Raw genomic sequence first — 13,286 nt, 5'->3', positions numbered from 1 at the left:
AAAGTTCTTCATGAAAGAAAGTCTTTTCCAGGGTTTTCTGGGCCTAATTAAAGGCAAAATAGCTTCCACCAAGTGTGAGACAGATGGGGAAAGAGTAAGAGGTGGAGGAACCAAAACTGGGTACAGTATCATAGTTGTCTCATCAGCAGACTATACATTTGAATAATACTGAAAGATTGTGTTAAGAATCCAATACTTCGTTCACTTTATCAACAGTTTTTCAGCAATGCCTTCAATGATCAGTGTTTGATTATGTACACTAACTTTCTGCCATTACTTGATTGAAAGTTGATTTATCATTAGTGAAATATGGCAGAAACCATTTCTAGGTCATTTCAAATCTCTCTAGAAATTCAACAAGGCGCTTCCCGGAGTAGTTCACCTTTTGTGCCTAGTTTTTATTATAAGCAAAATCAGAAAAATAAGTCAACAAGAGAAAAAGAAGTAAAACTGAACAATAGAAAAAATACTGAGAGAGAAGTTGAGGAAGAAATTAGATAAAAAGGTCTTTCAGATGTAAAGGTTAGTCCTCTTTCCCTTGCACTGGATTTCAAGACTGTAATGACTGTTCTTTGAAATCTCGTACACCTCCATTAGCTTCCAAAGAATGAAAATATCAAAATCATGTTAAGAACAGTGTCCCATAGTAGTTTGCATGAGACTTCCTTGCCATATGTCCTTGACAGGCAAAGTGAGTGAGGGAATGAAGACTACAGAATAGTTCCAGATTACATGAATGTTCTTTATTTAATATAGAAAATGAATAGTTGAGGAAAATCAGTTCTGATTCTGAAAAGAAGACCCATCATAGTACAAGGGGTATTCTGTAACAGTGGTCTTAAATCCCATTTCAAAACTGGTGATAATTTGCTTGGAAGTTCTTCTGCACAGGAAGATCAGCAATCAACAGATAATGAAAATACTGTAGAATATCCAGACCCCAGAGAACTTATTTTGCTCAATTAACTGGAATTTCAGTTTGTCAGAGCTCATTTTTAAGAGCTGATACAGAGACCATTGCTGCTACATGTTACCATTTGGTGTAAACAAATTGTCTCTTCTTATTTGAATTTATTCCTTCATTTTTCCTGAGAGTGATAAAATGTGCTTTTTTTTTCCCTGAGGTTATTCCTATTTTGACTAGGCAGTTGTCTTTTTCTAAGACACTAACAAGCTATCATTTATTAATCTCAATATAAACAGCTGGCACAGATGTAATGAGCTGCATGATTTCCTTATGAATCATATTTTTATGATTATTTCATTTTACAAAATCTAGAGCATCTGTTGTATTCTGTGGTATTTAGGAACACAGTCATTACCCATTATGAAAGTTGACTTTATATGTCCTTGGTCTTCACACAGTTAGTCAAATCTTCATTTTTTCTTTTCTGATTTCTTATAAACTCGGGTGAAGTTCCAGAAGACTGCAGGGTGGCTAATGTTGTTCTATTGTTCATGAAAGGTAACAAGGACAACCTAGGGCAAACCTGACTTAAGTTGCAGGAAATATACTGGAAGGAATTCTGAGAGACAAGATCTACCATCACTGGATAGTCAAGGCCTGATCAAGAATAGGCAGTATGTTTTTGTGCATGGGAAGTCATGTCGGTTTTTTCAAAGGTACCGAAGGAGACTGATGGAGGTAGGGTAGTGGATATTGTCTGCATGCACATAGTAAAGCCTTTGACAAGCTCTCACATGAAAGGCTAATCAGGAAGGTTAGGTCACATGGGATTCAGGGTTAGCTAGTGATGTGGATTCATAACTGCTCAATATAGGAAACAAAGGGTGATGGTTAAAGGTTGATTCTTCATTCAGAGACCTGTGACTAGTGGGGTTCCCCAGTAGTCAGTGTAGACACCTCCATTATTATTAAGTGTGTACAGTAAATGATTAACAAGTTTTCTGATGATAGTGAAGCAAGGCATAATGAAATGCAAAGATATCTTGATCAGTAAGGGAGATAGGTTGAGGAATGGCAAATGGATTTCAGCTTAGATAACTGTGAAGCGATGCATCTTGGACATTCAAACTAGAGTAAGATCAACACAATGAATTGTAGAGCACTGATATGTTCTGCGGAACAGAGCATCCCCGGAGTATAGGCACACAGTTTGCTGAAAGTGGTTGACAAGTAGTTGGGGTAGCGAAGAAGGCATTTAACATGCTGGCTTCATCAGTCAAGGCATCCATTTTACAAGCAGGGACATAACGTTGCATTTGTATTGTTATTGAGGCAACATTTAGGGTATTGTGTACAGTTTTGGTCATCCTGTTTTAGGAAGGATATGCCAAGCTGGGGAGGATGCAGAAGAGATTTACGAGGTTGCTACCTGAACTAGAGAGTCCAGGTTATAGAGAAAAGTTGGCCACACTGGATCTTTATTCCTTGGAGCGTAGGTCATAGGAATTTATAAAATGATGAGGAGTATGGATAAGTTGGATGGTAATGCTCTTTTCCCCCAGCGCTGGTGATTCCAAAACTGAAGGGCATGGATACAAGAAAGAGGGAAGAGACTTGAGAGACAACTTCTTTAAACAGAGGGCATTGAGTAACTGGAATGACTGCCAAAGGAAAATGGTTGAGGGGGGTACAATTGCAACATGTAAGAGATATTTGGACAGTTATATGGAAGGGAAGAGCTAGAGTTGTGGTCCAAATGTGGGCAGCTATGACTAGCGGGGAAGATGTTGCTGTCAGCTTGGGCCAGTTGGGCCAAAGGACCTGTTTTCATGCTGTATTATTCTATGACTTTTCTAGAGTAGCCAATTCATGACAAATCTACTTAGTAAGTATTGTACAAAATGTAATGCATACTTTTTTTTACATATACAGGGAAATGAATAAACGCCTGACAGAAGAGCAAGGCAAAAAGACATTTGAAAGAGCTTTAAAATTAGAACAGGAATTTGGAGAACATTTTACAGGTACTGTATGTATCCAAATTTACAAATTACCAGGTTGCACAGAATCTCTTAAGAATAGTTTCTACTCCATCTATCTGTGCATAATATGTAGTTGTTTTAGAAGAAAGAACAGAAAATGAAGGAAGGAAATGCTGAACATCTTGGACAGCATCTATGGGGAGAGAAATGGTTAACAGGTTCTGGTTGATAATCTTCATCAGAACTAGAAACCAAGTAAACAAGTGAATTTTAATTTAAATGGAACATGGTTGGAGAGAATACAAAGAATGCTTGTTTTGCATTGTAACAAGCATTCATCACCCTTAGGCTTCTGTCACCTGGACAATCTTACTAATCACCATAACTTTGTACTTGCATTTTGTCTCCACCACATCCACTCTTTTCAACTTAGAGTACTTTGTTTTATCAAGAAATTCCTCCTCATTTCTGTTCTAAGTGAATGCTCCTCTATTCTGAGACTGTGCCCTCTGATTTAGACTATCCCAATATAAGGAACATCCTCTCCACCTCCACTCTATCTAGCCCTTCCAGTATTCAAAAAGTTTCAATGGGACTCCTGTCACTCTTTAATTCTCCAGCAAGTACAGGCCCTGAATCATCAAAAGCTCCTCATATGTTAATCTTTTCATTCCTAGGATTATTCTCGATTATTCTCTTGAACCTCCTCTGGAACCTCTCCAGTGCCAGCATATTCTTTCATAGATAAGGATCCCAACACTTCTCACAGTAGTCCAAGTGCAGTCTGACCAATGCAAGTTAACATTTAGGGAATTCTGCACAAGGACTCCCAAGTCCCTTTTCATCTCTGACTTATGAATGGAAATTCTGATTTCTAATTGAAAAATAGTCTACACCTTTATTCCTTCTACCCAAGTGCAGGAGCACACATCACTGCAGAATATTCCATCTGCCCACTGTCCTATTCTGTCCAAATCCTTCTGAAGACACCCTGCTTCCTCAATACTATCCACCCCTCCACCTATCATTTTATCATTTGCAAACTTGTCCACAAAGCCATAAATTCCATCATCTGGATCTTTGACATATAACGTGAAAAGAAACGGTTCCAAAACTAACCCCTGTTAAACACCACTAGTCACTGGAAGCCTGTAATAACATGGGTTTTTATCTTGTTTAGCAGCCTCATGTTCAGCACTTTCTCAAAGGCCTTCTGAAAGTGCACGTAAACAATACCTATCAACACTTCTTTGTCTATCCTGCCCGTTATTTCCTCCAAGAATTCCACAGATTTGTCAAGTCAAGATTTCCGCTTAAGGAAGTCATGCTACTTTGGCTCAATTTATCATGTGTCTCCAAGTACTCTGAAACCACATCCTTAATAAAGGACTCCAACAATTTCCCAGCCTATAATTTCTTGACTTTTGCCTCCCCCCACCCTCCATTTCTTAAAGAGCTAAGTGATATTTCCTCCAGAACCATTCCAGAATCTTGTGATTCTTGAAAGATCACTACAGATGCCTCCACAATCTCTTTAGCTATATCTTTCAGAACCCTGAGGTGTAGCTTATCTGGTCCAGCTGACTAATCTCACTTCAGACCTTTCAGCATTTCAAGCACCTTCTTAGTATTAGCTAAACTCACTTCTTCCCCTGACATTTTCAAATTTCTGACATACTGATGGTGTCTTCCAAAGTTAAGACTGACAAAAAATATTAATTGAGTTTGTCTACCATTTCTTTGTCCCCCATTACTTCCAATCTAGTGTATTTTCCAGTGGTCCGATATTCACTTTTGCATCTCTATTACTTCTTATATATCTGAAAAGAACCTTTGGTATCCTCTTTTATATTATTGGCTAACTTAGCTTCGTATCTCATGTTTTTTTTTTCTTGCTTGCTTGCTTTTGTAGTTGCCTTCTGTGTTTTTAAAAGCTTTCCAATCCTCAAACTTCCCACTAGTTCTTGCCAGATTATACGCACTCTCATTTGCTTTTATACTGCCTTTGACTTCTCTTGTGTCCTCCGCTCTTTAGAATATTTTTACTTCTTTGGGATGTATCTATCTAGCAACTTCCAACTTTTTTGGTGGAACTCCAGGCACTGCTCCTCTGCTGTCATCCCTACTAGTGCCCCCTTCCAATCAATTTTGGCCAGCTCATTGCTCATGCCTCTGTAATTCCCTTTGCTCCATTGTAATACTGCTATCTCCCTCTCAAACTGCAAGCTGAATTCCATCACTTTATGATGACTGTCTCCGAACGGTTCCTTTACCTTAAGCTCCCTAATCAAACCTAGTTTATCACACAATACCCAATTCAGAATTGCCTTTTCCCTAGTGGGCTCAACTACAAACTGCTCTAAAAAGCCATCTCATAGGCATTCTAAAAATATTCTCTTTTGGTTTCCAATATCAACATGATTTTCTCAATCTATCTGTATATTGAAATCCCTCATGATGATTGTTCAATTGTCCTGGGTTCAATTCTCACCACTGACTGTAAGGAGTTTGTGCTTTCTCTCTGTGACTGCTTGGGTTTCCTCTGGGTGCACCGTTTTCCTTCCACATTGCAAAGACATACCAGATGATAGGTTAATTGGTTATTTTAAATTGTCCCATCATTAGGTAAGGGTTAAATCAGGGTTGCTGAGTGAAGTGGTAGGAAGGGCCTATTCCGCGTTTTATCTCAATAAAAGTTTTTAAAAAACAACACCTTCAGTCCTGTATTCATCACCCTTTTCAACTTTGTCCCCTTGTTACATTTCATCTCATCCCAGAGACTTCCATTTTGCCCCATCATCTGCCTATCCTTCTTCAGTCTCACTACACATTGAATCTATTTGTCTAAGTTTCTTTTACTAATATTTAAAGAGTAAAACCAAGGCGACAATAGATATCAGAATAATGGACTCCTAAATAAGAAAGTATATGCTGACATTGGAGAGAGTTCAGAGAAGGTTATCGTATGGGGAGTGTTGGATTGTTCTGGCCTATATTCACTGCAATTTAGAAGAATGAGTGAGGGGATCTCATTGAAACCTATCAGATATTGAAAGGCCTAGATAGAGTGGATGTGGAGAGGATGTTTCCTATAGTGAGAGGGTCTAGGACCAGATGGCAAAGCTTCAGAACAAAGCAATGTTCTTTTAAAACAGAGATGAGGGGGAGATTCCTTTAGTCAGAGGGTAGTGAATTTGTGGAAATCATTGCCACAAATGGCTGTGAAGGCTAGGTCATTGGATGTATTTAAGGCAGAGGTTGATAGGTTCTTGATTATTCAGGGCATGAAAAGTTATGTGGAGAAGGCAGGAGAATGGAGTTGAGAGCGATCATGGATCAGCCATGATGAAATGGCGGAGAAGATTTAATGGGCTGAATAGCCTAATTCTGCTCCTATCTCTAATGATATTATGGTATAGCAACAGCTCCATCCTCAACCCAATCACTCCAGTTCCCGCTCCCCTACCAAATTAGTTTAAATGCTCCCCAACAACTCTAGGATATTGGTCCCCCTTGAGTTCAGCTGTAACCTCTCCTTTTTGTACAAGTTATATCTTCCCCAGAAGAGATCTCAGGAATCCAATAATGTGAAACCCTGCCCTCTGCACCAGTTCCTCAGCAAAATACTCATCTGCCAAATCATCCTATTCTTAGCCTCACTGGATATGGTATGGCACATTCCACAAGCATCAATCCCTTGAGTTCCTACTTTTCCACTTTTACCTAACTCCCTATATTCTCTCTTCAGGATCTTATCCCTATTCCTACCAATGTCATTGATACCAATATGTACCACAACTTCTGGTTGTTCACAAACCCCTCCCTTTAGAATGCTGTAGCCTTAGAATGCTAAGGTGTCCCTGACCCTGGCATCTGAGAGACAATAAACCATTGGGGATTCTCTTTCACATACATGGAATCTCAATATCTACTCCTTCAGCTGTGGAATCCCCTATCACTACTGCATTCCTCTTCTTTTCCCCACCCTTCTGAGTCACTAAGCCAGACTCAGTGCCAGAGACTCAATTACAATGGCTTCCCCCGATAGTATCCAAAGTGGTATAATTATTATAGATGTAGTTATGAGGGAGACTCGAGGTCTCCCAGACTTCCCTGATCTCACATGAAGAACAAATCACTATCTCTGGACCCATTCTCACTGCACTAGTTATGTACTAATCAAAATTAAAAATCCAAAGTTAATGAATTATCAAAGTAAATATATCTCACCATATTACAACCCTGAGATTTGTTTTCTTGCAGTCATAAACAGTAAATTCAAGAAACACAATAGAATCAATGAAAGATCGTACCCAATGGGAAAGGCAAACAACCAATGTGCAAGAAACAACAAGCTGTGCAAGTGCAAAAGAGATGATAATAATAATAATAATAATAATAATAATAATAGATAAGCAATAAATATAGAGAACATGAGATGAAGAGTCCTTGAAAGTGAGTGCAGAAGTTGTGGAACAGTGCAGTGATGGGGGCAAGTGAAGTATGGTCATCCCCTCTGGTTCAAGAGCCTGATGGTTGAGGGGTACTAATATTCGTAAACCTGGTGGTGTGGGTGCTGAGCCATATGTGCTTTCTCCCTAATGGCTACAGTGAGAAGGGAACATGGTTTGGGTAGTGGGGATCTTTGATGATGGATACCGCTTTCCTACAACAGCAGTTCGTATAGCTGTGCTCGGTGGTGGGAAGGACTTTACCTATGATGGCCATATCCACTACTTTTGTAGGATTTTAAGGGCATTGCTGTTTCCATAGCAATGTACTAATAACTTGCTATTAATGAACAAAGAATGAAAGAAAGTTACTTAAAGCTTCCACCTTTGCTTGCCTAAGCCTGTTGAGCCTAAGCCTGACTACTCCAGCACTGGCCCACTTACTGAATTAAAGAACTAATTCAATTAAATGCCTAATTAAACTAATTATATTTGCCTATTCAATGCCCATACCCCTCTATTCTCTGGACATACATTTGGCAATCTAAGAGCCTGATATGTTTCTATTATATTTATCTCCACTGTAATCCATGGCAGTGAATTCCAGGCACCAACCACTATTTGTAAAAAGATATCTATTTTCTGAACTTACCTCCTCTCACTTTAATAGTATATCCTCTAGTTTTAGATATTTAAAAGACACCTATTACATTTAAACTACATTTAAGACACCAGCTCTCTCTCTATACCTCTCAATCCGAGAAACTTCTATCAGGTCTTTTTTTCAGCCTCCATTGCTCCAGAGAAAACAAGTTTGTTCAACCTCTCCTTATGGTATATACCTCTATGTACTATATAGTATATAGAACTCTCTCCAAAATCCCCACAGCTTCCTCGAATGGGGCTACCTGAACTGCATGCAGTACTCCAGATGCAACCTGACGAGAGTTTTATAAAGCTGCAATATAACTTCCTGACTCTTGAACTCAGCACCTCGACTAATAAAGGCAAGCATGCCATACACCTACTTTACCACTCTATCGATTTATACAGCAGTGCAGTCTTTCTAAAGGAAGGTTTACTTTGGCTCTTGGGGAATGTAACAAGTTTTGTAGCATAAATAAAATAGAATTTGTCTCAATTTCTTGATAGAATCTCTGGTCAGTTATTTTGTTGTGGTACAGTATGTAGTAACTTGTACCTCATTTTTGTGTTTCAACTATACTCACACATTTTAAATGTGGTTCCTTGCATTTGCAGTAATTTGGGATCTCCTAGAATCCTGAAAGGCATTTATAAATATAAATTCTTAATTACAGAATATTAATATTTAAAAACATATTTTGTATCAAACATATGATGCATGATATTTTAAGATAAATAATCCCGATTTTTTAATTAAACACTGAAACTTAAGTTTGCTTGAGACCTACCAGTATGTCACCAAAAGGCTGTAGATCAATTAAGAATTCAAAATGAAGAATGACAAATTTCTCTTTGGACAAGGAGATCAAGTGGCAAGAGTCAATAGTGGGTAAATCAAATTGAGCATCAATCAGTTGTGGTCTAAATGAATGAGGTTTCACTCTCAAGCTATTGATGACTATTCCTCTTTATACAATGCCTGCTGATGTCCACTCATCAGGATAACATTAACATTTGAAGGATGAACCAGTCTTGAAGTACATGTACAAAGTCAAGCATTAAGAAAAACTATCAAGGGAACAGAATAAGTATTAATTCTTTTTTATTTAAATCCACAGCAATAGTACAAGGAGAAAATTTGGAAGAAATTTACGAACAATGCAAACTAGCTATTGAGGAATATTCGGGCCCATTCATCTGGGTTCCATCCAAGGAGAAATTGTGAATCAGCCACAGATGTGAAGCTGATGAAAACACCTGTTCAGATTTTGACATTTTATTTAATTTTAATTACATTTTCATCTCAATCCGTGTGCATAATCATGAATGCATTTTTTAGTTAGAAACTCAACAGGTTGTTTCTGCGAAGTTAGGAACTGCATTAACAGGTGGAAGTGGTGTGAATGGGGGGAAGAGCATGCAAAAAGCAGGCAAGTTAAGGTTTGGCAAAAAAGCATGGGACTCTAAGAAGTCATGGATGGTCCTACAGCATTAGCATATCCAAGCCATAAGTGTATTAAATTCTTGCATAGGAGGATTCACTCTTATTGTAATTAAATAGGCAAAGCAGGGACTCTTGTACTTAGTTTTATTCTCTGACAGCTTTACAACATACATGAGCCTCTGTGCACTTATGATTGCTATGCTGCAGATTTTGTAACTATGCAGATAGAATTCATCACGTCATTTTATAAAAACACATTTTTGCCAAGATGGAACCTAGTAAAGATGAATTTGCATCTTTAAAATCCAAATTAAAAGTATGTTCAGATTTAACACATTTTAGAATGCATCTCATTTGGCGACTGGTTAAAGTCAAAGGAAGCTTCAAAAATTACAATATACATTTTAATATTTTTATTCAATAGTTACTGAAATAATTTATAGTAAAGAATATATATTGCTGTAAATTGAATATATTTCATGACAAATCCAGCATTGACTGGAGGTATAATTATGTAGAAATATAGGAAGGAGAGCAATTGATGATTAGTTTTATGGAGTGGAGTCTATATGAAAAACAACTGATTTGTGAATAACAGTAAATTCACTGCCATCTCCAAGTGTTGCCAGTGAAAATTCACTTATTTTCTTTCCCTTACGTATTAAGCATGCAGCTTGGAATTTTATCCTCTAATTAGTCAATGTTAAGTTGTGTGCTCTGCATTATAATAACTGTGGCTAAGTACAATCAAAGAAAGGTCAGTGAGATTTCCTACATAGCCATAGCTATGTTTTATTATTTTTAGTTTAATCCAATTTATTATTTTGTACTTGGTTCAGTGCTTTATGGCTGTTTATACTTAGAAGCTGCTATTGCAATTTTTCAAAATTTACCCCTTTTCTTTTTTGTTAAGCTAGAATTTCATTTTCTGTACTGAGTGAATTGTACTGTACAGACTGATGTATTTAAAGTGCACTGTTTGATTATGCTTGTCTTGTACTGGTTTGATCATGGTTAAATACATTTTTAGCCTATAGTACAAATTTAAAATACTCCATTCCCATTACAGGTGCAATAAGCAGAGAATTTTAAACTCTGAATATTCTTGTCTGTTTTACTATCTCCCTTTATTTGACCTTTAGTGTGCACTCAAGCATTCTCAGGATGGTTACTGGGAGAATATGGTGGGGGTGGTTTGGGGGCTAGGAAGGGTAATTGGGTATGGAATAAACAAACTGACCCATCAGTGAAGCCATCAATTCAATTTGACCAGCTATGTGCAGAAAATTCATTAATTATTTGCCCATAACGTTAGAATTCTCAGGAGTTAAGCTTACAGCATTTGGTTGCTATAGATTTTGACTTTAAGCTCCCATGGAGTACCAACTATATATGTGAAGCCTATTACCCTGAAAACCTCAAAGCTACAAATTTACTCCCTCTGTAGTTTATTTTTATTTTTAGATCTAATATAGTTTTCTCTCATTGCTAAAAATTTGCAAAATAGCTTGTATATTTGACCTTCATCTCTTAGACTATATGGAATGACCAAGATGCCATTGTCCCCTTTTCTGATCTTAAATGAATTTATTTAAGGAGGGAAAAGTGTTCTTGGAGTATGGGTTTGATTGTAGTGGATATCTCCTAGATCCTATATATTTTTACAAAGAGTAAAATTGTATGCCTCTACATTTTTTAAAGCCCAAATGAAAGTACTCCAAATATTCCATTGTGTCAAGATCTGGAAACATGAAAGGGTTTGAACCCTTTGGTCTTATCATAATTAAATACAGAAAATAACCAGAGGAATTTAATGTTTTTGCACATATTGTAATTTCATGCTCAAAAATAATACAACCAGAAGTTTAATGAGAGGGACAGTCTTTGTTTCAAAACTTGCAGATATCTTTCGGAAGCAACATCTCTTTATGTAGTTGGATGAAACTGAAGACGATATTCCACTGCTGGATCATGCTTATAGTTGCCTGTATAGAGGATATTACAATATGGATTAACTACCTACTGATTGCACATATCAATTCCATCCATTCCATTTGTGTAAAGGAATAAAAAATTTAGTTGTATATTTAATGATATAAATAAGTATTCATGCTTGTTTATAACTTTGAAAATTAAATTACCGTTTATTGCACAAACACACAATCTTGTACAAACTGCAATTTATCTTGTTCAATGTTTTTTAAATTGCATATTGGCTGCACTATTTCACAATGAACCTGCAAAATCTTAGTTCAATAAAGCCACTTCTCCGCACCCTGTTAAATGCATATTTAGTTCTGATGGCTGCAGTGTGGTACTACTTGCTGTCTGCCTGCCTTTCCTGTTTTAAGTGTTGTGTCAGAAGGGGATTCACTTAATAATCTGAAGATTCCCTGGATGAATTTTATGGAGAAAATTGTTTAAATTTATTTGTAAACTGTGTCACAATATATAGGTTCTTTCTTTGAATTTTATTCCCACCAATAACTGCTTTCTGATGCACGTTTGTCAGAGAATAAAATTCAAAGCTCTTAAATAATTCAGATTGATACAAAGTAGCCTAAAGATAACACTCACTGTTACTAATGGAATAGAAACATTAGCATTCCAGAAATAAACTTAAAATTCTTCCAGCCAAATCAAAAACAAAGTAGAAATATATTTAATACAAGTGTAATGCTAGTGGATTTTAAACCATTCATTAATAGCTCTCGTAGTTGTCCATCAAAAAGGTTCATGCTAATTAAGTCATTCAGATTTATTTCAAACATTATTATTTTACCTTATTTCAACATGAATAATATTGAATCTTTCAGCATGGCTTAAATAAGAATTGTCTTTGCATAATCCTCAATAATAAGGTGCAGTATATTCAATGCAACATTATCTCATGGTTTAGCCACTACCAATGTTGAAACTAAAATAGATTTAAAAACTTGTCATTCATATCCCTCAAAGATTTGTGCAATTTGTGTGAAAGCTTGAGTATGAATGACACAATGTACTGTTTGTGGTACTGTAAATAAATACAGCAGCTAAATTTTCTAGTGCCACTATCTTCATTTCTGTAATATATTTAATTTATACTATAAGGACCTTCAAGAAATACTGTTATTGATTTACCAATATGGCCAAAAAAAACAAAGCTTCCTTGTTAAGTGGGTAATAGAACTTAGGTTTGATTCTAAACCTTCTCCATCCAGTAAGAATAATTTGAAGAATAATAGGAATTTAATAAAATGGGGCATTTGGCCAATTCTGCCAAATCCTGAATGAACAAAAAGATAGCTATTTACAATTTAGACCCAGCACCCATCTCTTAGTTCTGGGCCTCGTGGGTTACAGCTCTTTAAGTGCTCATCCAATTGCGTCTTAAATGTGATGAGGGCTTCTTTCCACATCTGTCTTTCACAGAGTGAAACCTGAATCCCATCCACTTCACATTATTTCATTATCTCTAGAGCGAAAACTAGCAGATGCTAGTCATGTCTTCTCATTTCTGCTGTTCTGATGAAAGACCTTAAATCCAAAAAAATTGACTCTGTTTCTCTACATACTGATGTGATCTGACCAGAGAGCTTTCAGCACTTCCCTTTTATGTTCCCTACAGTCTTTGTTCCAGGAAAATAATCTGAACCTAGATATCATTACTCAGAACAATAATATTTTCGGCATGGACAACATCCCATTAAAATTTATGTCTAGTTCTATCCTTGTTACATTATGGCCAAACTATACCAAGCAGATAGTTGTGGATCAACTAGTGTTTTACAGTTTAAGCATAACTTCACTTCTTTCACTCATTGTCTCAGCAACTAAAGACAACAATCCTATATGCCTTCTAACATTCTTATAGT

At 36.8% G+C, this 13,286-nt stretch overlaps 1 protein-coding gene across 3 annotated transcripts in view; it reads left to right on the top strand.

Moving 5' to 3' along the window:
* Positions 1-12,454, top strand: part of dlg2 (discs, large homolog 2 (Drosophila)) — a 787,731-nt gene extending 775,277 nt beyond the window's left edge. For all 3 annotated transcript variants that reach the window (XM_059964524.1, XM_059964523.1, XM_059964526.1), the window contains 2 exons: positions 2,840-2,931; positions 9,104-12,454. In XM_059964524.1, coding sequence (XP_059820507.1) covers positions 2,840-2,931; positions 9,104-9,210 — 199 coding nt within the window. In that variant the 3' untranslated portion in view covers positions 9,211-12,454. The remainder of the gene's footprint in view (positions 1-2,839; positions 2,932-9,103) is intronic.
* Positions 12,455-13,286: the final 832 nt, after the last annotated feature.

This window comes from Hypanus sabinus, chromosome 3 (assembly GCF_030144855.1).
Source record: "Hypanus sabinus isolate sHypSab1 chromosome 3, sHypSab1.hap1, whole genome shotgun sequence".
NCBI lineage: Eukaryota > Metazoa > Chordata > Chondrichthyes > Myliobatiformes > Dasyatidae > Hypanus > Hypanus sabinus.
This window is presented reverse-complemented; position numbering and strand designations above follow the sequence as displayed.